General features: G+C 37.8%; 1 protein-coding gene across 2 annotated transcripts; it reads left to right on the top strand.

The window, feature by feature from the left end:
- Window positions 1-392: 392 nt before the first annotated feature.
- Window positions 393-24185, top strand: SLC33A1 (solute carrier family 33 member 1). Of its 2 annotated transcripts, XM_043473933.1 has the most exons (6): window positions 429-1726; window positions 13011-13201; window positions 19578-19762; window positions 20037-20154; window positions 21128-21343; window positions 22383-24185. In XM_043473933.1, exons 1-6 carry the CDS (start codon window positions 952-954, stop codon window positions 22548-22550), a joined length of 1653 nt encoding a protein of 550 aa, XP_043329868.1. In that variant the 5' UTR covers window positions 429-951; the 3' UTR covers window positions 22551-24185. The 2 variants fall into 2 exon arrangements, with proteins under 2 accessions (XP_043329870.1, XP_043329868.1); XM_043473935.1 differs by lacking the exons at window positions 13011-13201; window positions 20037-20154 and having other exon boundaries at window positions 393-1726.
- Window positions 24186-25107: the final 922 nt, after the last annotated feature.

Raw genomic sequence — 25107 nt, forward strand, 5'->3', positions numbered from 1 at the left:
AAGGGGACAACAGAGGATGAAATGGTTGGATCGCATCACCGACTGGATGGACAGGAGCTTGAGCAAGCCCCAGGAGTTGGTGACGGACAGAGGCCTGGCGTTCTGCAGTCCATGGGGTCGCGAAGAGTCGGACACGACTGAACGACTAAACTGAACTGAGCTTAGTGACAAGCCCTCACCGAGTCGCCGGGAATCAGGTTGCACCGTAGAACCTTTGGCAGTCGGCACAGGCCCAGCTGAATCCGCCCTCACGTGCCTGCAGGGGCCCAATGACCGAGACCCACGCTTTCCATACGGTCGCATGCGCTCACAGTGCCGGAGCTCGGGCGAGGCCCCGCCCCGGCCGCACGGTGCGTTCGCGTTAATCCTCCCAAGAGGTCTCGGCCACTGGGGCTTCAGGTTCCTACCGAGCACTGTTTCCGAACTCGGCCACGAGAGCGTGTCCTGATTGGCTTGCCTCGGAGGCGGGTTCAGGACTTATTTGAGACTAGGACCACTTCCTGAAGCTCCAGACAGGAAGTTATCAGTTGTCTGTGGTGTCCGGTGGAGAAAGTGCTGTAGGCTGCATCGGTGACGGCGAGAGAAGACCGTGGGCCGGCTGGACTGGCAGTTTGGCCTCGCCGGAGCTAGGGGCCCGTTTCCACAGCAGCACCACGGCCCCGTCCTCCAGCCCAGACCCCGGCGCGGCTGCCCGGGGGGCTTCTTCAGGCTCCTTGACGCCGCTCCAAGGGGCACCTACCTGGGCTTTGCCTGGGCCTCCAGCCAGCGGACTGGCTCCCGGCTTCAGCTCTGCGGGCCACAGTAAGAAGCGCCCTTATCAACCCGCGCCCTGCCCCCCTCCCTGAGCCATAGAGACCCCGGTCCAGAGCGACAGCCTTGGACCTGGGACTAGACGGATCCAAGACGCTCAGCCCCGGCCCCCCTCAAACGGGGCTCTGCATCGTCTCTGATATGTCACCCACCGTCTCCCACAAGGACAACAGTCGTCAACGACGGCCAGGGACTTTCAACCACTCTCTAGATTTGAGGAGTGGTCCTCTGCCGCCGGGCTCCTGGGATGATAATCTTCCGGAGGTGGTGGGCGGGGAAGGGGACAAAGAAGCTCTTCTTCGGGATATCAGCACTGTTGATTTCTCAAAAACCCCACGGAGCTGCCGGGCGGAATTGAGCAGCATTTTGCTGTTGCTCTTTCTTTACGTACTTCAGGGCATTCCACTGGGCTTGGCGGGAAGCATCCCACTCATTTTGCAGAGCAAAAATGTTAGCTATACAGATCAAGCCTTCTTCAGTTTTGTCTTTTGGCCCTTCAGTCTCAAATTGCTCTGGGCCCCGTTGGTTGATGCGGTTTACTTTAAGAACTTCGGTCGTCGCAAATCTTGGCTTGTCCCAACACAGTATATATTGGGATTCTTCATGATCTATCTCTCCACTCAAGTGGACCATTTGCTCGGAAATACGGATGGCAGAACCCCCGACGTAGTTGCTCTCACTGTGACATTCTTTTTGTTTGAGTTCCTGGCAGCCACCCAGGACATCGCTGTGGATGGTTGGGCGTTAACTATGTTATCCCGGGAAAACGTGGGTTATGCTTCTACTTGCAATTCAGTGGGCCAAACAGCCGGCTACTTTTTGGGCAATGTTTTGTTTTTGGCCCTTGAATCTGCCGACTTTTGTAACAAATACTTGCGATTTGAGCCTCAACCCAGGGGAATCGTCACTCTTTCAGGTAGTGTATTTATTATGCTGTTAGGTTTATTGTACGTTTATAAGTCCTTTCGACAGTGTGTGTTAGAACCATTATTTAATGAACTGGAAATCATATTATGGGAGATGATCCGAGGTAAGTTATCTGTTAATATGAGCTTCAGCCAGAATGATTACATTAAAGCAATCATAATTGATCCGTATTCTGAAGTGAGCAGGGAAAGGCAACTCATCCAACAAACATTGTTGTGTAAGAGCAAACAAAACTCTGAGTCTAGGGCTACCTTGGCGCTTGCATAATAATACTTAGGTGCACGTTTTTTAAAAGTCTGGCTGGTGTGAACACATGAACCCAGCCTGACTCTATAGTTTTCCTTTTGTCTTTTGTAGATTGAGATTTCTAGCTCCATGTTTTCTAGTCCATTCCTACCCTTACTCTTATACCAAGACCCCCTTTCTATCTCATCTAGTCTTCCGATGAATGGAACAGGGTTAATCCATTGAAACATTAGTGAGTGGGCTAAGTGGCAGAGTTCAAAGGGCCTTCTGTGATTGAAGCTAATTCCAGCCCTCAAAAAGAGCTTGTGAGAGTCAGGCTTTACATTTGCCCTTGTTGAATAAGATTTCATGATGTGGGTAAGTAAAGTTCAGAAGCCACCAAACACAAGCTGAAAATGCAGTGAAGCAGCAAAGTACCAAAAGATACAGGACTGTACATACAGTGTTCTAAATGCCTGAAGCACTGGTTTGTGGCATCTGATTTTGGGAAATGGTGGCGAAAGGTTGTTGACTGAATTGTTTAGCTGCTACCAGTAAGAGTTTAAAGTTTGTCCTGTAGGAAGTTGTGAATTCTACAGATTTTCGCCTCTCTCTACATGAGTATAATACATGGCCCGGTAATGTTTTCTGGGTTTTTGTTTTGGGTTTTTTTGGTTTTTTTTTGGTTTTTAACTTTCCTAAATCTAAGAAACTATAAAATTACCAATATCAAGAAAAACACTGGGACTGTAATAGAGTTCTTAATTCCGGTAGTGATGATGAATTTAGGATGATTGTCTTTTGAAGTTTAAACAGCTACTTTCACTCCTCTTCCTAGCATTAGGCGATTCCCAAAAGGTAAATGTCAGGGTATGATGTATGGTGGGGGCTTCCCTGGTGGCTCAGTGGTAAAGGATCTGCCTACCAATGCAGGAGATGAGGGTTCAATCTCTGGGTCAGGATGATCCCCTTGAGAAGGAAATGGCAACCCACTCCAGCATTCTTGCCTGGGAATGGACAGAGGAGCCTGGCAGGCTACAGTTCATGGGGCACAAAAGAGTTGGACACGACTTAGTGAGTAAACAACAACAAGGTGAGTGGTGAGGGAGTTGTAAAGATTTAAATTTTAACATTCAGGGACGGGAGGAAGGGATTCACAACTGTATTTCTGAAATTGTATACACCCCCACCACATCCCTACATCCTGTAAGGGACCCCCTTCCTACTTCTTCAAGCTGCTAGTGAGCCACTATTACTGATGAAATAATAGTTCTACTTCTCCTCAGTCAGTTTAAGGCTGAAGATGGTTGAGTGATACTGCTATGCACCTAGACAGATTTGTCTCTTAGTGTTCTGGGGTAGCACTCCTGCTCCATGGATAATTTTCTGCTCAGAAATACTTTGTGAATGCATCATATCAGCACCTTGTTGCTTTTTATACGTTTTGCTTTTTGTTTTTTATTGGGACTGTTCATATCACCAAAAAGTGCTAATGGGATGGTGTGTTCCTTTATTATGGGAAAGCCTCAGTAGAGAAATCAAGATTGAAGAGGCTATGGAAGCTAAATTACTGAGTAAATTAGAGCTTTCTTATGTGTTAAACAAGTGACTAATACAATATCATTCCAGAGAATGCTGTTATCCATTCAAGAACCATGATAGCTACATCCTCCCTCAGCCACAGCCGTGCCCCTTTGGGAAGATCAGAAGTGTACCACTGGATTTTTATTGACACTGGTTTATTATTTTGAATAGCTGTTTTTTTTGGAATTTGAACTGTGTTCTCCAGGAAACTGTAAAAATGGCTTACTTTTTAATTGAACTTTTATATCCATAGTGTATAGCTGTTTTGGGTTCAAGCATTTTAATAAGAGTTGAGGAATTCCTGCTTTTTTCATTCTTCTTTGTACAACTGTACATACCACATTTATAGTTTTGGGTTTTTTTTTGTGCGGGTGGGGGAACTTAGTATAACTGAGAAGAACCAGTGGCTTTGAGGAATTGAGAGAGCACAGAGAGAATCATGGAGGGAATACAGTTGCTTAGGTAATAGAAGAGGCAAACATTGAGGTGACTGTTTACAAAATGAGAAACTTTAAAAGAGGCATAATTATTTTTTTTAAATTCTGAAATATATTCCGTGATTAGCACTTTGTTTTGAGCTACAGATACATAGAGATAGAATACATTCAGAAAGAACAGTTTTTACATCAAGAAAGCAGTAATCTAAATAGTGAATTTAGAATGAAAAGATAGGATGAAAATATTTAATAGAATCCCTTAGAAAGAAAAACTTAATTATGCTGAGATTGGCTTTTGGTTCCTTAGGAATACAGAACAGTCCTTAACCCAGAGGTAACCTCCTTTTGATCCTGCCACCTTGGTTTTCAAGGATCTTTAGTAGTGAAAAGAGGCAACCTTTTAAGCTTCAAGAAATGTGAGAGTTAAAAAAAAAAAAAGAAATGTGAGAGTAACCCAGAAGAACACAGAGATTACAACATAAAGTTTTATGACTTGAAAAGATATATTTGCATCCTTTCATTCTTATAGATGAGGAAACTGATAAGGAAACTCTTAACTGGCTAGTTAGAGATTTACTTATGGCTTTGGAGAAGGAAATGGCAACCCACTCCAGTATTCTTGCCTGGAGAATCCCATGGACGGAGGAGCCTGGTGGGCTACAGTCCACGGGGTCGCAAAGAGTCGGACATGACTGAGCGACTTAACTAACTTTAGATTTCCTGACTTTTTATTTGGTGTTTTTCCTTCAGTTGTCAGAAACTTAGGAAAAACTTCAAGGAAAGCTTCAAAACCTAAATATAATACATGCTGATTGGGCTTTTCTACCAGAGAAATCAGCAGTCTGACTGCTGATATCTAAAAAAAAATATCAGCATGCTCCCAGAATGCCAGATGCTCAAAAGTGACAGATTAAGGGGTTTTTTGTTATTTTGTTTTTAAAGTGATCCATATCTTTTTATTTACTCAGCATTGACTCCCTTTTTGGTACTGGTAATATGACAGGTGTTATAATTTGATGACTAAAACCTGGCCATTCTCTGCCCACAAGTAATTTATAGTGCAGTTTTGCCAACTAAAATGAGTTAGTGCAGGACTGTAGCTATCGGAGAGGACGATGATGAGCTGAAGAACTCATGCTCTTTAAGGCAGGCAGGTAGGCTCAGGTCTGGGCTTCTCAGGAGGCGCTAGGGCAAAGAACCTGCCAGTGCAGGAGATGCGAGAGACGCAGGTTCAGTCCCTGGGTCCGGAAGATCCCCTGGAGAAGGAAATGGCAGCCCACCCCAGTGTTCTTGCCTGGGAAATCCCAGGGACAGAGGAGCTTGGCGGGCTGCAGCCATGGCGTTGCAGAAGAGGCCAACATGACGTGGTGACCAAACAACACAACAGCTGGGGCTGCTAGATTCAGGAGAGATTAAACATTAAAAGCTGGAGACCGTACCCCAGAAAGGAGGTCTGAAGCCTTTTTTCTTTTTTAAAACAAAGCAAAGGAGAAATGGTACTATAAGCTTTCTTTGTCCAGTAAAGAACTGTGGAGCTTTGTGGATGGGGTGCATAAAAGTCAATTTACAAAATGCACTGTAAAGTAAAAACGCATTTGATTTTATTTGGTATATGCCTTATTTGGTATACGTTGAATTTCACTTCTAATTTCATCGAAATATACTTGGAGGCCAGTTGAATTAGCCTTTAGTATGTAAATTTATCAATAAAAGAATTATAGAACCTCACTAATTACAGTCTTCTACTTTCATTTATAGTGTTCCTAAAAACTCTTTATTGGAGAAGGAAAAATAGACTGACTTAATACAAGATACTCTCCTAGAAAATTAAAAATGAAAAATATAAAACCCCTGATTTCATCTGTTCTTTTAAATATAATTTGGGATAAATCTAGCGTTTTATTCATGTTCTCTTCATTATTTTATATTTTTTACTGTGGAGTTTATATCTTACACTGTATATCTTGCACATGCATGTGCATGCATGCCATGTTGCTTTAGTGGTGTCTGACTCTTTGTGACCCTATGGACTGTAGCCCACCAGGTTTCTCTGTCCATGGGATTCTGCAGGCAAGAATACTGGACTGGGTTGCCTTGGATCTCCCATACTCATATCTTGGTATGGGAGATCACAAATATGTATTTTATATGTCAGTGTGCATGCTGAAATATTTATTAAGAATAGGGTGCATATTCAGAAAGCAAGATGTTTGTTACCTTCTAGAATTTGTATTTCTTGGTTTGGTGTTAAGTAAGAAAAACTTTTAAAATTTCACTTTTTTCCCTTTACTTTTGAACATGATAGCTGAATTTCAGTTGTCATCAGTTAAAGCTATAGAATACTTGATTTCAGCACATCTAAGGATTTCTTTCCTTTTAGATATTTTATATTGTCTTATGTTTGAGACCTACATTTTTTAATTTACTTTTAAAATTTTTATTGGAGTATAGTTGATTTACAGTGTTGTGTTGAGACCTGTATTTCTTATTCCTAGCACAGTCATAGAACTTTTGGTAGAACTTTTTCTTGCTTAAATTTCCCACTAGTTTTTAAAAACTTTATTTTAAAATAATTATAGATTCACAGGAGCTTGCAGAGAAATGTTTAGGGAAGTCCTATGCACCCTTTCCCTAGCCTCCACTGTTAAAATCTTATATAACTATAGTACAGTATCAAAACCAAGAAATTGACATTGGTACAATCCATAGAGTTTATTCAGATTTCAGCAATTGTACATATACTCATTTATGTGTGTATTGTTTTATGCAGTTTTATCACATTTAAGCTTATATAACCTCCAACACCACTATCAAAATACTCAGCTGTACTTTCACCACAATACACTCTTCTGTTGTTTCTTTACAGCTGTGCCCATTTCCTCCTCTCCATCCCTAATCCCTGTCAGCCCCTAATCTGTTTTCCATCTTTACAATTATGTTATTTCAGAAATGTTACATGAGTGAAATCATTCAGCATATATCCTTTGGTGATTGGCTCTTTTCACTTAGAATAATTTCTTTGAGGTTTGTCCAAGTTGTTACACGGATCAGTGATTTGTTCTGTCTTGTTGCTGAGAAATATTCCATCTTTTTTGACATACCACACTTTGTTTTACCACTCATTTGTTGAAGGTGATTTGAGTAGTTTCTAGTTTTTTGATAATTATTATGTGAAAATAAGCCTTCATTTCTCTCAGATAAGTGCCCAGGAGTACAGATACTGGTTTATTTGTAAGTGCATTTTTAGTTTTGAAAGGAACTGGCCAAATTTTTTCTGGAGCGGCTATATCATTTTATCTCCTTACCAGTAATATATGAGCGATTTAGTTTCTCTGCATCCTCGCCAGCATTTCATGTTATCATTGTTTTTCATTTTAGCTATTCTGATGTACCCTGCATCTTCATGTGATAGTTTGGAATACTTAACTGTCAACTCTTTTATAAAAGTCAGAATTCAGCTTTTGTCTTAAAAAAAAGTGATTTTGGGGTGTCAGGATATAGGTTGTACAAAAACTGAATGCAAGAACCTATCATCATAGCATCAGAGTAGAGATATATATGTATGTTTAATTAATATGGATTTTGTGCTTGACCTGAACATATTTTAAAATATGGAAAAGTAAAAGTGAAAGTTGCTCAGTTGTGTCCAACTCTTTGTGACCCCATGGACTATACAGTCCATGGAATTCTCCAGGCCAGAATACTTGAGTGGGTAGCCTTTCCCTTCTCCAGGGGATCTTCCCAACCCAGGGATTGAACCCAGGTCTCCCGCACTGCAGGCAGATTCTTTACCAGCTGAGCCACAAGGGAAGTCCTAAAAACATGGAAAGAGTGGTTCATTTCCTTCTATTCAGTGATAACATGCTCCAGAGTTAGCATGAGATGGAAGCATTGCATCTGTTGGTCTAAGCTTCAGTTTTGCATCCTGGGCTGAGTTTAATGTTTTGGGACAATAGGGCTCTTGATAACCAGACAGCTGCTTAATCTGGTGCTTGATTGAAGAAACCATTTCTTCTGCCCCAGAGGAGAACCTAACATTGTTGGAGTTAATGAAAAAGTATGTGATCTCAAACATGGCACCTCTCTAAGGGCTTAAGAAAACTAAAGGATTATGAAGATTTCAAAATTAGCTTTGTGTTTAGTCAATTTTTCCATTGCATGCTGTCTTTAAAAAATTCTAATCCTCAAATAAGATACATTGTATAACCAAAACAGCATTTTCTGGGAGTGCTCTTTGGCATAGATGTTTTGAGCAAATGCTTAAGGGAGTGGTTTGTGACATAGAAGAAAGTTCTATTTCTTGTTGAGACTTAGCTGGTGACCCAGGGCCAGATACATAGTATTTCTATTTCAGTTTCTTCCATGGTGAAAGTGAAAGCAGTGGACTGATGATAGTTGTCTAAAGTCCCTTCATATTCTGACTTGTGAGCAGGGAAAGCTGTGCTGAAAGCAAGGTAAAAGGAAGGCCTGATGGTAATGTAAAACAGAAACTGAAAGTTTCTTTTCCTGCCACTGACTTCTGAAAGACTCAAGTTAATTCCCATAGTGTGAGAGTTAGAGAGAAGCTGTTCTGATCCAAGGATGGTTGTTATCAGACTGTGCTTAATTTTTCTACCTTTTCCGATGGTGGAAGAGAATGAACCTACACCACAAAGGGTCTGGAGGCCTGGTCCAAAGCCTTGAAGGTTGAAATTTTTTGGAAATCTAATATTTTATCTTAAAAATTCTTAGAGATTTTACCTTTTCTTTAATATTCATTTTTCATGAAAATATTTCTAAGTTATTGAGTAAATGAACTGTTTATGAAGATGTACCATGTTTGGTCTACGTACCTTATACCACCCATATGGGGAGATGAAGGTGGGTAGGGGTGAATACAGGTAACCAGTTTAAAAGAGGTTTGCTCAAGTATCTATGTTCCAGACTTCATAATGGGAGCTAAAATAAGTACCATTTTCCTCAAGCCTATCTGTTTGATCAGAAGAGAGCTTACTTGCAGTAGGTGTATCTGAGCATCTGGGTAGTATAATGGGACACATTCTTGTTTCAGAATCAGATCTGAGTTTGAATCCCCCCTCTGGTAGTTTCTGGTTTGTAATTCTCTTTCACTGAGTATAAGGTAGGAATAATAATGCTTGTCTTAGAGAGTGATTTTGAGATTTATTGCACTGTCCTCTGTTTTGCCTTGGCATAATAGACACTCAGGAGTTGACTGTTACATCCTTTTTACTGGTGAACTGTTGCATAATCTTATCTGCAAACAGTACTGAAACCTGTTTAACTTGTTCTTACTAATTTTTTTTTCTCTCTCTGCACTGGGATCAAAGAGTCTAAAATTAGATGAAGATTTTGTTCATTAAAACTGGGAGAATATACTAAACAAAAAATACTATACTAAGAAAATTTTTGCTGAAAGTAATATATAATTTAAAACTTCAAATTTTCAGTTAACATTTTTATAAAGCCCATTAATTGAAATTTCTGGTGACAGTGAAAGTTTTTTTCAGGGTTTCTTGAATAGCTAATTTAAATCAAATAATGAACAAGAACTTTGCCAATGAGAATAAATATTATAGATGACATTCCATAACTGTCCTTATTTGTCAATTTCACAGATGAAATTAAGAATGCAAAAATAATGAACATTAGCCTCAATTATAAGAATAATCTTAAATTGTTGTTCATTGTTTTTGAGCTAGATTTCAAAACTGTATTAATACAAACTAGAAATTATGATATTATTTTAATGAACTTTAATCAAGAGATGTGTATTTATTAATGCATTTTAAAGTGAATACCTTTGCATTTAGGAATCTCAGTTTTTCCTGTTTCCTGTTTTTCTTCTGATATCTAAAATTAATGACAGATCCTTCTCAACTTTTGATGGGGTTATGTCTAGTAAGCCCAGTATAAGTTGAAAATTTTTAAGTCAAAAATGGATTTAACTTAGTCTTGCCTACCTTAAACATGCTTAGAACACTTAACATTAGCCCACAGTGAGGCAAAATCACCTAACACAAAGCCTGTCTTATAGTAAGATGTTGAATATCATGTAATTATTGAAACTGTACTGAAAGTGGAAAACACAGTGGTAGTCTGGGTACAGAATGGTTGTGCATTTCCCATTGTGATTGTGTAGCTGACTGAGAGCCGTAACTTTCGGGTGCTGCCCAGCTTCACAGCAGAGGATCATAATGAATATTGCTAGCCTGGGAAAAGATCGAAATTTGAAGTGCAGTTTCTACTGAATGCATGTTGCTTTCACACTATCAGAAAATTGAAAAATCTCAAGTGAGACCCTCATAAGTTGGGGTCCGTCTGTGTAAATTCCTGTTATGGAGAGAAGAATTCACCTAAGAATACAAATTTCCATGTATGTTTGAGAAGATTTAGCTTTTTTATTTGCATCATTTGAATAGCAGAACCTCATTTTTGGTTACGCTTCTGGAGACTAATGGAGAAGAAATGGCGGCCCACTCCAGTGTTCTTGCCTGGAGAATCCAGGGACGGAGGGGCCTGGTGGGCTGCCGCCTGTGGGGTCGCACAGAATCGGACACGACTGAAGCGACTTAGCAGCAGCAGCAGTAAATTCTTTTTTATTTTTTAAAGTTTATTTATTTATTTAATTTTGGCTGCGCTGGGACTTTGTTGCCGCGCTGTCTGGTTGCAATGAGCAGAGGCTGCTCTCTAGGTGTGGTACCTGGGCTTCTCATTGCCGTGGCTTCTCCGGTTGCAGAACACAGACTCTAGGGCACGTCACTTCAGCAGTTGTGATACACAGGCTTAGTTGCCCCACTGCATGCGGAAGCGTCCCAGACCAGGGACCAAACCCATGTTCCCTGCATTAGTAGGCAGATTCTTAACCACTGGACCACCAGAAACTCCTAGTAGATTCTTAATTCAACAGTATTTAAAAAAAAAAAAAACTATATAAGCAGTATGAAATAATGGAACCCAAATAAAAAGATTTAGGTTCTGCCTCTTAATTGGACCTGTGGCAAAGATTTAAATATTCTGAGCTTTTCCTTGTCTCTCATAGCAGTAATGCCTGCTTTGCTTGTCTCACATGTTGACTACAAAAATCAAATGAAATAGGGGGCTCACCTGATGGTCCCGTGGCTAAGACTCCATGTTCCCAATGCAGGGGGCCCAGGTTCGATCCCTGATCAGGGAACTAGATCCACATGCAGCAACTAAGACCTGGTGCAGTCAAATAAATAAATAAGTATATTATTTTTTAAAAAAACAACATATAAGAAAGGATTATATAAATACTAAGGTGAATTTGGTCTACGCCGTGCTTTAAGTTGATCTAAGTAAGTGATGCTGCCTGCCTTCATCGTAAGCGAGGTTTAAACCATGGTAGTTAACCTTCACCTCGCACAGCAGGGAAGACTGATAGAGGAGAAGCTTGACTTAAGGAAGGTTTACTTTTTTGGGAAAAGATGGCTAGACTTCATTAACAGTTAGTTGATTGTGTTGCATTAGTAATAAACTAAAAAGCAAGCACATGTAAAGTTGAATACAATTCCAGAATGTTAGGGCTGGGATTTTCTAGGCAGGTCTTCCTACTTTACAAATGAAGGAACTGAGAGAGAGTTATACATTAAGTTTCATAGAGATAAAATAGAGATAAAATCAGATGCATTCTCAGGGTAGTTAAGGGTATGCGGGTTTTAAAATGGGTTGTATGAGGCACTGACTTGCAGATGAATGGATAAGGGAGCTGTGGTACATATACACCATGGAATATGACTCAGCCATTAAAAAGAATTCATTTGGATCAGTTCTAATGAGATGGATGAAACTGGAGCCCATTATACAGAGTGAAGTAAGCCAGAAAGATAAAGACCATTACAGTATACTAACACATATATATATGGAATTTAGAAAGATGGTAATGATAACCCTATATGCAAAACAGAAAAAGAGACACAGATGTACAGAACAGACTTTCGGACTCTGCGGGAGGAGGCGAGGGTGGGATGTTTCGAGAGAACAACATCAAAACATGTATATTATCTAGGGTGAAACAGATCACCAGCCCAGGTTGGATGCACGAGATAAGTGCTCGGGCCTGGTGCACTGGGAAGACCCAGAGGGATCGGGTAGAGAGGGAGGTGGGAGGGGGGATCGGGATGGGGAATACATGTAAATCCATGGCTAATTCATGTCAATGTATGACAAAAACCACTACAACATTGTAAAGTAATTAGCCTCCAACTAGTAAAAATAAATGAAAAAAAAAAAGAGGCACTGACTTCAAATGTAACTCCAGGCAGTGTTTCAGCCTTCTCTCAGCCTGTTTCATCATCTGAAAATTGGGACTGGTAGTAACTTCATCTGTTGTGTTGTTGTGGTAAAGGGAATGATATGTGTAAAATGCTTAGCACAGTTATAGCACATGGTATGCACTCAAGAAATAGTGCCTCATTTATTAGTATTTTTAGCTATTATGCAGGATCTTCTAGAACATTATTCACTCTCTCTGCTTGTTTAAATTATTGGCCAGTGGCCCAGCTCTCTTCCACTGAAACAACCAAAAGTGTGTGTCATGTTTATGTTTCACAGTATTGAAGCAGAATATTATTCTTAAACAGATTAAAAACGAAGTTTAAAAACAAAAGGCAGACCATTTAATGTAAATGATCATCTGTTTGTTGTCTAAGTTGTCAAAATTTAATAAAGAACTGAAATGATTTAGGTGCTTAAGAAGTATGACTGATAGATCTTATGGGATATGAAAATCATCTGCCCTTAAATAAAATGACACAATGGACTTTTATTTCATTCAACCCAGTAAACCCTTTCCTTTTCCTTGTTGAGTATTGCTGTCTATTCTGGGTCTGTGTAATATCTTGTATCTGCTGTGCCTGGTCTGATGCCAATGACAAGCCCTGTGCGTTGATTTTTTTTTTTTTTTAACAGATTTTAGTTGAGAAAAAGTTGTGTACAGAATTATTTAGTATCAGTGAAGATATGTTATTTTACATGTTAATTATAGGTATAAAACATTTTAAATTTCAGATTTCCTTTTCTTCTGGGGAACTGTATTTTTGATAACAACAACTTTAGTTGCCCTTCTGAAAAAAGAAAACAAAGAAGTATCAGTAGGAAAAGAAGAAACTCAAGGGATCACAGATACGTACAAGCTGCTTTTTGCAATTGTAAAAATGCCCGCAGTTCTGACATTTTGTCTTCTGATTCTAACTGCAAAGGTAAGAGATTTATAAAGCAAATCCCCCATTCTGTTACAAGTACCAGTATCGTGGAATACTTCTGTTGCCTTTTTATAAGTCCCTTTCCACTAATACTAGAATTTAACAATAATAGCTAATATACTTTATTTACTAAATGGGTTTAAAAAGATGTGATGATATCAAATCAAACATAATTGCAAACTAAGCTAAATGTCTTAGGATCTTGAAAAAATTATGCCAATTTGAAGTACTTCGTGTTTTTAATGAAATTAATGCTTGGAAGGGAAATGAATGCCATGAAAAACTAACCACACTGCTATTAGAATGAGTATACACTTAATGTCAAAGGTATTGAAATTACTTACTTAGAATGTAATTTACAAAGATATGGAAATGAATATTAGAAGTCTATTTAAAATTCAGTTGAACTATTTCAAAATGTTAAAAGGAAATATACCATCAAACAAATAGAGGTTTTAGTGACAATTCTATGTTTTTTCTATAAAGATGTCTTAATTTTTTATAGTTCAAAAACATTTTAAAGAGATTATGCTAGAAGAGAGGTAAGTATACTTTGTTATAATGAGCTGTTGAAATTAGTATTCCTAAAATATAAAATTGGTTACAGAATTTTTGGACTGTATATTTAAACCTGTCTACATAAACACTTTTTATTTACATAAACACTTTTATAGCTATATTTTGATAACACTAAAGTAAAAATTGTCTCATTGTTTTGACATAGTGAGTTTTCCCTCTCTAGTGATAGGGAAGGTTGAGTTATTAGGAAATTTTAGGAAGCTTTAAACTTAAGGTTCAACTTTAGAAAATGCTAAAAGGTTCAAGAAAGTTAATACTATGATAATGGTATTATCTAATTACATCGTTTAGACATGACCATTGGTAATATTTTTGGTATATTTCCACTTTCCCCATGTATGTATCTATGTGCATTCACATGTGTATAAACACACTTTACATATATAAATATAATTAATATATTTACTATAGTTAATATACTTACATACACACAAGTACTTTGAAAGTGAAATTGTTTGTAATTTTTATCTTGTTATTGTCTTATCCCATATTCCTGTATCATTAATATTTGATAACATACTTTTTAATAACTATAACTTGTTACAGTATATAAATGTGCTATAATTTACTCATTTTTTTATTGTTGTATATTTAATTTGCCATTTGTTTTAATTACAAAAATGTACTGGTGAATATATTTGTGTGTAATTCTTTGGTGTTCTGAATATTTCCTTCCAGTAGATTCTTAGGTTCTTTCCTTCCAATAGATTCAGTGAATATGATTGTTAAATTGCTTTTTAAGAGATTTTATAATTTATACTGTCACCAGCAATATATAAGGAGTTGCTTCAAATACAGAGTCTAGAATTCCGTGTTCCCCCTTTAAAGTAAACCTCATTAAAAGTAACATCTCTCCTAGCTTTTAACATCATAGATTAGTTTTCCCTACTTTCCAGTTTTATATAAGTGGAGTGTCCTGTATGTTTTCTTGTTTCTGGCTCTCGCACTGTTTTACTCAACATCATGTTTGTATAATTTATCCATATTGTTATTTATAGCAGTAGGTTGTTCATCTCGTTGCTTATAATATTCCTTTGTAGGAATATACCACAGTTTATTTATCCCAGTCTGTCAGCAGATGCTTTGGTTATTTCTACTTTGGGACCATTATAGATAGCACTTCTGTGAACTTCTGTGTACAGTACTTTTGGTGAACGTAGGTAAACGCCTCTGCTGGATAAATACCTAGGAGTAGAATTGCTGGGCCGTAAGAAATGCATAGTGTATACTATAAACAGTTTTCCAAAGTGATTGTTCCAATTTTCCCTCCCACAAGCACTGTGAGAGTTTCAGTCATTACACAACCTTGAAACCATAATATTGTCTTTTTAATTTTAGCCTATCTGGTGGGTATGTCATAGCATCTCATTATGGTTATAATTTCTCATTTCCCTGATGACTAAAGAAATTGAGCATCTTCTCATATAGTTATTGGCCATTTGAATATCCAGAGTTCCCCCTTTCTTTAAATTTGTAGAATTTCTATTTTTTATATATCCTGGATATGAGGGGTTTTGTTAGATATGTGTGTTAGAGATATCTCATACACTTTTAAGTTACGAAGAGAAAGTATGAAATATCTTTGACTTTTAATTTTTTTGTGTGAAATTTGCTGTTTGGCTTCATTCTGAGAAGTTAAGTATTTGAAATAATATTTAGCATTAAAATTTTTTTTTATTTGTATATTTTCACTTACTGAAAATTTACTTGTATAATTGAAGGAATACCCATATGTTTATCTAAATTCTATAATTACTTGTTAATATTTAGCTCTACTGTTTTATTCTGTAAATTGTGTTGTTTTACATATTTCTTATGAAGTATTTGATAGTAATTTGTACATATCATGCCCTTTTATCCATAAATGCCTGAAGTATGTAGTGTATCTCCTAAGAATAAGGACTTCATCTTGCAAAGCCAGAACTTGATAAAAAATCTGGAAGTTTAAATTGACACAATGCCATTTTCCTTTTGAAAAACTACTTATTTATTTTTTGCTATGTTGAGTCTTCACTGCTGCATGCAGGCTTTCTCTGGTTGCAGTGAGTGGGGGGCTGCTCCTCGTTGCAGTGCACTGGCTTCTCATTGCAGTTGGCTGTCTCGTTGTGGAGCATGGGCTTCAGTGGTTGCAGCACCCCAGCTCAGTGCTCATGGCTCACAAGCTCTAAAGCACAGGCTGCGTAGATGTAGTGCATGGGCTCTAGTTGCCCCGCAGCATGTGGGATCTTCCCAGACCAGGGATTGAACCCGTGTCCCATGCATGGGCAGGTGGATTCTTAGCCACTCTGCCACCAAGGAAGTCCAACACAATACCATTTTCTAGTCATAGTCCATATCCAGATTTCACCAGTTATCCCCCAGAGCAGCCTTTATAACTTAATTTTTTCCTGGCCAGCAATCCAATTTAGGATCACATACTGCGTTTAGTTGGTATGAGCTTTTCTTTGTTCTTCATGACCTGCTGGACACACTTTTTTTTTGTTTTTTAAGATTATTTGTTTATAATTGGCTGTGCTGGGTCTTTTATGCTGCATGGGCTTCCCCTAATTGCACGGAGTGAGGGCTATGTTCTAGGTGGAGTACACAGGCTTCTTATTGTGGTGGCTTCTCTTATTGAAGCGCCTGGGCTCTAGGGTGCTGGGCTTCGGTACTGCAGAGTGCAGGCTCAGTGGTTGTGGGGCTTAGTTGCTGTGTTGCATGTGGAATCTTCCCAGACCAGGGATTGAACCAGTGTCTGCTGCATTGGCAGGGGGATTCTTTATCACTGGACCACCAGAGAAGTCTGACCTGGACCTTTTAAAAAATATTTTATTTTTTTATTTTATTAGAGCATAATTGACTTACAATGTTTTATTAGTTTCAGGTATGCAGCAAAGTAATTCAGTTATACAGTTCAGTTCAGTCACTCATTGTGTCCGACTCTTTGCAACCCCATGAATCGCAGCACGCCAGGCCTCCCTGTCCGTCACCAACTCCCGGAGTTTACTCAAACTCATATCCATCGAGTCAGTGATGCCATCCAACCATCTCATCCTCTGTCATCCCCTTCTCCTCCTGCCCCCAATCCCTTCCAGCATCAGAGTTTTTCCCAGTGAGTCAACTCTTTGCATGATGTGGCTAAAGTACTGGAGTTTCAGCTTCAGCATCAGTCCTTCCAATGAATACCCAGGACTGATCTCCTTTAGGATGGACTGGTTGGATCTCCTTGCAGTCCAAGGGACTCTCAAGAGTCTTCTCCAACACCGCAGTTCAAAAGCATCAATTTTTCGGCGCTCAGCTTTCTTCACAGTCCAACTCTCACATCCACACATGACCCTGGAAAAACCATAACCTTGACTAGACAGACCTTTGTTGGCAAAGTAATGTCTCTGCTTTTTAATATGCTGTCTAGGTTGGTCATAACTTTCTTTCCAAAGAGTAAACCTCTTTTAATTTCATGCCTGCAGTCACCATCTGCAGTGATTTTGGAGCCCCAGAAAATAAGTCTGCCACTGTTTCCCCATCTATTTGCCATGAAGTGATGGGACTGGATGCCATGATCTTAGTTTTCTGAATGTTGAGCTTTAAGCCAACTTTTTCACTCTCCTCTTTCACTTTCATCAAGAGGTTTTTTAGTTCCTCTTCACTTCTGCCATAAGGGTGGTGTCATCTGCATATCTGAGGTTATTGATATTTCTCCCAGCAATCTTGATTCCAGCTTGTGCTTCTTCCAACCCAGCGTTTCTCATGATGTACTCTGCATATAAGTTAAACAAGCAGGGTGACGATATACAGCCTTAATGTACTCCTTTTCCTATTTGGAACCAGTCTGTTCCATGCCCAGTTCTAACTGTTGCTTCCTGACCTGCACATAGGTTTCTCAAGAGGCAGGTCAGGTGGTCTGGTATTCCCATCTCTTTCAGAATTTTCCACAGTTTATTGTGATCCACATAGTTGAAGGCTTTGGCATAGTCAATAAAGCAGAAATAGATGTTTTTCTGGAACTCTCTTGCTTTTTCAGTGATCCAGCAGACGTTGGCAATTTGATCTCTGGTTCCTCTGCCTTTTCTAAAACCAGCTTGAACATCTGGAAGTTCACGGTTCATGTATTGCTGAAGCCTGGCTTGGAGAATTTTCAGCATTACTTTACTAGCATGTGAGATGAGTGCAATTGTGCGGTAGTTTGAACATTCTTTGGGATTGCCTTTCTTTGGGATTGGAATGAAAATTGACCGTTTCCAGTCCTATGGCCACTGCTGAGTTTTCCAAATTTGCTGGCATATTGAGTGCAGCACTTTCACAGCATCATCTTTCAGGATTTGAAATAGCTCAACTGGAATTCCATCACTTCCACTAGCTTTGTTCGTAGTGATGGTTTCTAAGGCCCACTTGACTTCACATTCCAGGATATCTGGTTCTAGGTAAGTGATCACACCACCGTGATTATCTGGATCATGAAGATCTTTTTTGTACAGTTCCTCTGTGTATTCTTGCCACCTCTTCTTAATATCTTCTGCTTCTGTTAGGTCCATACCATTTCTGTCCTTTGTCGAACCCATCTTTGCATGGAATGTTCCCTTGGTTTCTCTGATTTTCTTGAAGAGATCTCTAGTCTTTCCCATTCTATTGTTTTCCTCTATTTCTTTGCATTGATTGCTGAGGAAGGCTTTCTTATCTCTCCTTGCTATTCTTTGGAACTTTGCATTCAAATGGGAATGTCTTTCCTTTTCTCCTTTGCTTTTTGCTTCTCTTCTTTTTACAGATATTTGTAAGGCCTCCTCAGACAACCATTTTGCCTTTTTGCATTTCTTTTCCATGGGGATGGTCCATTCATTCTATTTTAGATTCTTTTTTCATATAGGTTGTCAGAATTGAGTCGAGTTTCCTGTGCTGTACATTGTTGGTTATCTGTCTATATAGTGGTGTGTAGTGGCCTAGACGCTTCTAAAGAAGACAGGCCGGTTATTCTGTAGAATGGCCTTCCATTTATGTTTGTCTAATGTTTCTTCACGTTTAGGTCCATTCTGTGAATATATGTCAGAAATATCACAGAAATAATACTGTGAATCTTCAGGGAATTTTATCAGGAGCCATATCCTGTTCTTTTAACCATTAATTATTGTGTTAACCTTGATTACCTTGTTTAATACACTGCAAAATTACTATTTTTCCTTTTGTAATTAAAAATTCATTTATGGGGAAGTACTTTGAGACCATCTAAATATCTTGTTTCACCTCAAACTTTCACCCACTACAATATTTTAGCATTCTTACTCTTTTTTTGTTGTTGTTTTTAAGAATTAGTCTAAGTATACCTTTTTTACCCATCATTTAAATCAACCTCTTAGATATGTTTTCTCAGAATTACTTTTCAAAAGCTAGATGACTTTTTGTTGTCAGTCAGAAATCATCAAAAATATGTACTGTATGTGGCAATGATACTTCATTTTAACCAGATTTATTTGGAGTCAAAAGCTATTCTTTTAAACTTAAAATATACAGAGCATTAAGTTTGGACTTGAACACTGTTTATTGTAAGACAGAACTTTTTGAAATGGAAATTTAATTGTAATTAAAATTACAGTTCATAAGAGTGCTGAATTTTCACTTGTTTTCACTTCATATTTGTAAGTAGACCATAGAGCTAAGTATGCCTCCATAACTTGATTGTTGTACCAGATACAGTAATATGATACTTACTTCTAACTGGCATGAGTCATTAATAAGACTGAGGTTTCTAAATTACTTATGTATACTTGGAGGAAAATATTTCATAAGTCATAAATTAAAATATTTTTTTGTTTTTATGTTGCAGATTGGTTTTTCAGCAGCAGATGCAGTAACAGGACTGAAATTGGTAGAAGAGGGAGTACCCAAAGAACATTTAGCCTTATTGGCAGTTCCAATGGTTCCTTTGCAAATAATACTGCCTCTGATTATCAGCAGATACACTGCAGGTCCCCAGCCACTAAACATATTTTACAAAGCCATGCCCTACAGGTAAAAATGAAATGAAACCTTACTAAATAAGAGAGGTTAAATGAGGAACAGCCATCAGTATCACTAGTGTCTATGTATAGAGTGTATGTGGAAAAAGGCTTGAAAAACATCTTTAACTTCTGTATCATTTATATGCACTTTTATCTCTTTTAAACTTCCTAACAGGTTTTAGATTCAGGCTTCTTTCATATGGTAGGCACACAGATTTCTGTTTCTGTTATTCTTTTTTAACCTAAAATAGAAGTCAACTCCACCTTTCTTTCTTTTTCTGTAGATTATTGTTTGGATTAGAATATGCTCTACTGGTCTGGTGGACTGCTAAAGTGGAGCATCAAGGGGGATTCCCTATATATTACTATATTGTTGTGCTGCTGAGTTATGCGTTACATCAGGTAAGCTTGCTGTGGTTTTACCCAGGAAGTAAGCTGTCCTGTGTAAAATAAAGATGTTTTTCTACAGTTGCCTTAAAATAATGATAATAAATTTTAAGATTTATGCATGAATCGGATACTGAAGAAATTCATGAACTTTAAGCCGTGTGGATTTGAATATATACATACACACACACGTATATTTATTTGGCTGTCTTGGATCTTAGTTGTCGCACTTGGGATCTTCTCTAGTTGTGGCATGGGCTGCAGAGCGTGCAAGCTCCGTAGCAGAGGCACACGGACACAGTTGCTCCTCGGCATGTGGGATCTTAGTTCCCTGACCAGGGATCAAACCTGTGTTTTCATGTTCCTAAATGGAGGGTTAATTCTTGCTGCTTAAGCACTTTTTGCCTCTCAAGGAGATCTTCCTCTTCAGTTTGTCATGTAAATTTTTAATTATATATAAGAAAGTTGTATACATATAACTATATATTCATATTACCTTTGAATATTGGAGTGCTTACATGTATAATACGTATATACACACATGTGCTATATTTAGGTATAGTATAATAAGAAGTTTTGCTTATTACTGTATGCATCCTTCAGTGCCTCCTCACTTGTCATTCTCAATTGAGCCTTCCTTGAATACATGTGATAGAATTAATCCCCTATTTATTTAGGCCCTTATAGCATGATGTATGCACTTCCTCTTTTTACAGTATTTACTGCATTTAATTGTATTTATTTATCCCCTGTTTTCCCAGCTTAGAATAAATTCTTCAAGGGCATAGAGGGACTGTATCTTATTCATCTTTGTATTACCATGACCAGACTTAAAGCCTGGCCTGTAGCAGGTGCTCCATAAGTATTTGTTGATTTGAGTTTAATAAGAGTCATGAAAATTAATTTTCAGGTCTATGCTTTTAATGTTCTTAATTTAGACCATATCTTTCTAAAGTTGTCCTGAAGATGTTTTATGTTTTCCTTGTAGGTTACATTGTACAGCATGTATGTTTCCATAATGGCTTTCAATGCGAAGGTTAGTGATCCACTCATTGGCGGAACATATATGACCCTTTTAAATACCGTGTCCAACCTGGGAGGAAACTGGCCTTCTACGGTAGCGCTTTGGCTGGTAGATCCCCTCACAGTAAAAGAGTGTGTAGGAGCATCGAACCAGAATTGCCGAACACCTGATGCTGTTGAGGTGAGTATGGTGCACTTTTAGGTAATAGCGAGTGAATATTAAGGTGCTCATTTCCTCATTTTGCCTCTAGAGGTACTTCATCTTTTTAAAATCGTATCTGCCCAGAGTCTCTAATAGTTTGTTTCTTTCCCATCATTACTGAGGGTATAACACACTCAGATCAGTAAAAGGAGCTCACTTGGAGTTGCTTCTTAGCAAGGAAGGAACATCTCCGCTGCCTTGTGTACCATTGTCCCGTACAATAGGAATGTGATATTAGTACGTGATTAATAGCTAAGTTTAATAATGATAGAAGGAGGGAAATTCCATTGGCTGTTCATGTTACAAATGGAGCTAAAACTGAGTGGTTAGTAGTTTGTTGGTAAATTATTTCAAAGTAACGCTAACCCACTTCTAGAGTAAACTCATTGGAAATCTCTACACACCTCCAAATATGAAAAGCTATATCTTGAAAATGAATATTGTTTACAGCAAGAGCTGAAAATTGTTTCTAATACTATTGGTAGCGTTAGATAGATTAAGATACGTTAACTTTGGAAAAGGAAATGGCAACCCACTCCAGTATTCTTGCCTGGGAAATTCCACGGACAGAGGGGCCTGGCAGGCTACAATTCGTGGGTCGCAGGAGTTGGACACGACTTAGCGACTGAACAACAACAACAAAATTTTACTCAACATTGTGACCTGAGCATAACCCTGTATCCTTAAATACTTCTGAGTGTATACCTTTTTTCTTTTTATAGTTGTTTTGTTTAAATTAGAGTCCATATAAGTTCCCTTTACTGTGTTTTATTATTTTGCCTGTTACATCTCTTTAATTCTATAACAGTTCCCTGTTCCCCTCTTTTTGGGGGGTAGTAATAAAAAATATATCTAACATTTAAAAAAAGATACATTAACTTGTTTTGTCACTTGAATGAAATGTTTGAGCACAAAAATGTTTTGATTAATCCTTTAAATCACAAAGTAAAAACATATAAAGTGCTGAATACTTCCATTTTGAAATTGTGGAGTATTTATTATAATTTTGTTTTTACAGCTTTGCAAAAAACTCGGTGGCTCGTGTGTTACTGCGCTGGATGGTTATTATGTGGAATCTGTTATTTGTGTTTTGATTGGATTTGGTTGGTGGTTCTTTCTTGGTCCAAAACTTAAAAAATTACAAGATGAAGGACCATCTTCATGGAAATGCAAAAGAAACAAGTAATGCATTCACTACTGGACATTCTAGGAAGGTAACTCTAATTTAGTTTTAACTCAGAGAGTTATGATAATCAGTGTACAGGAGTATAAAATATTATTTTAAACAGGAAATTATTAATATAAAATGCCAAATGGTTAAAAATATAGAAACCTCTCTGTATATTTAAATATACTGTTTCCTTACCTTGTCAATGTATTTAAAGTTTACTTAAGTTCAGAGAATTGGTACTAAAACAACTTTTCTGGTCTTGTTATTTGATTTATATATCTTTTTAATTTACTGACCAAAGCATGTTTTAAGCTGCAGTGCAGTAGTCATGGGTGATAACCATGCAGTCAAGTATTGTTATCAGTACCTATCATTGAGCTATGTTAAAATTTTTGGTAAAATATGATAAATGGAACATAGCTTGTTATTTATGTACTATCCACAACTAGTCTGGCCTTGTCAGTTAAATCTTACTTTGAATTGCAAATTGGTTAAATTTTATGTGGAATTTGCTGAGATGAGAATGTAAACTACTGAAATACCATTTTAGTTGTTATTTTCTGACCATAACCACATTGTGCTAATGAATCTGTGTTAAAGACTATTTTAAATGTATTTCCTGCTTTTGTAAACATTAAAGATTTATAAGAAGATTATTCAAACTATTTTTTATAAAATGAAAGCTATGACTTCTAATTTATTGATTCCCCTTCTCCTCCCCTTTTTGGAAGCTATCTTGATTCCTTTTTAACTCTTATCCTAAAGCATACATACTTCATGGCATATGGACAGCTCACAAGGGCATCGAATTTAATGTTGTATGTATATTCGTGGCAACGTTTTGGAAATAAAAATTAGATGTTTTTCTTCAAGTAGTTTGTTTTTGTTATTGATAGGGGGAAAAAAGAGTAAAACTTACTGATTAAGTAAAATTTAAATTAATAATACTGTAGTTTTAGAAACTAATGTTTTGAAGAGAGAGACAAAGACATTTTGTGCGTTTGACAGGTTATGTATTGGAAAAGCTTTCTGAATTAAGCACTTTTCTAATGAGAAAAGATCTCACAATTGCTTTATACCAAATCAGGTACTATTTTTCCACTTATTAAAGCACAGCCTTCTGTTTGTAAACTGTAGTTTCCAGTGGAGAATTGCTTTCCCAGGAAAATTAAGGTTTTGAGTACTTTAGCGATTTCCAGCATATTATGTGCACCTGGTGATAAGCTTCTATGCGTGTTTTGTGTTGTATGGCACTTTGACTCTTTAGAGAGTACATAAATCTTTGAAAAGTTTGAGAAAAGGAGCTAGGAAGCTGACTCTTATTTAATAGCTATTCTCTTTGTGGGAAAATGCATCTGATGTTTGATTCTGTTAATTTAATGGCATAGATTGAGTTTGGGGTAGGATTTCTGTCAGTAATGGAGGAGAAATGGCCTCTGAAGCGTCTGAGGAGACAGGCGTTGGCTTCTAGAATGCATGCCTTGCCATTGGAAAGCCTTTGTTGGGCATTGATGTCAGATCCTGAAGACTCACCTGAAAAATCCTCGTAGAAACACACAAAACCATAAACTACAGTACTTTATCTCATGGGTTGTCCATTGTCATGTATTATAATCAAAATATTTCCTTGAATAAAGAAAACTCACTTAATGCTCATGTGAAATGTATTTTGATTTTTAACTTTCGGATTAAGACACATCGCCATAATTACCTTTATTTTTTCCCCATATTGTTACAAATTATACATGAACGTACTTTAAGTTTATAGATCGTTAGGACTTAAAGTTTTAAAGAGTATTTTAAGCCTTAGCTATAAGGTGATTTAAGCCTTAGCTATAAGGTGAAAGCCATTCTTTGCATTTGCTCAGTAAATGAACTCATGCTTTAAGTTATAGTCATTTGGGTATTTGGATACATGCTTGTAATATATGTCAGAAATGACTTGTTAATATCAATGTTTATACACTGATCACTGATGGCATCTTATAAATGATCGACCTGAATGTGAGGATCTATTTGTTGTAAATCTACTAGAAAATACTGCCTATTTTTTTGTATAAGTGTTTTTCCTTATATTAATAGATATATACTAATAGATTAATAGATCCTGATAAACTCTATCCTCAAGTATGAACATTAACTCCTCCAGTTAATGAATTATATATTTCAGTTCAGTTCAGTCACTCAGTTGTGTCTGACTCTTTGCGACCCTGTGGACTGCAGCACTCTAGTCTTCCCTGTCCATCACCAACTCCCGGAGCTTACTCAAATTCATGTCTTGAATCGGTGTTGCCATCCAACCATCTTATCCTCTGTCATCCCCTTCTCCTCCCACCTTCAGTCTTTCCCAGCATCAGGGTCTTTTCTAGTGAGTCAGTTCTTCGCATCAGGTGGCCAAAGTATTTGGAGTTTCAGCTTCAGCATTAATCCTTCCAATGAATTATATATTTACTGGCTAATATTGAATATCAGTATCAGTTCAGTCACTCAGTCGTGTCCAACTCTTTGCGACCCCATGACTGCAGCATGCCAGGCCTCCCTGTCCATCACCAACTCCTGGACTTGACCCACA

This window comes from Cervus canadensis, chromosome 7 (assembly GCF_019320065.1).
Source record: "Cervus canadensis isolate Bull #8, Minnesota chromosome 7, ASM1932006v1, whole genome shotgun sequence".
Classification (NCBI taxonomy): Eukaryota; Metazoa; Chordata; class Mammalia; order Artiodactyla; family Cervidae; genus Cervus; species Cervus canadensis.

Excerpts from the sequence above, each read along its gene's own strand:
- SLC33A1 (XM_043473933.1), top strand. The coding sequence starts at position 952 with ATGTCACCCACCGTCTCCCACAAGGACAACAGTCGTCAACGACGGCCA. Across the intron at positions 1,727-13,010 it reads GGGAATCGTCACTCTTTCAG|ATTTCCTTTTCTTCTGGGGA; the intron begins GTAGTGTATTTA and ends TTTAAATTTCAG. Across the intron at positions 20,155-21,127 it reads TGAGTTATGCGTTACATCAG|GTTACATTGTACAGCATGTA; the intron begins GTAAGCTTGCTG and ends TTTTCCTTGTAG.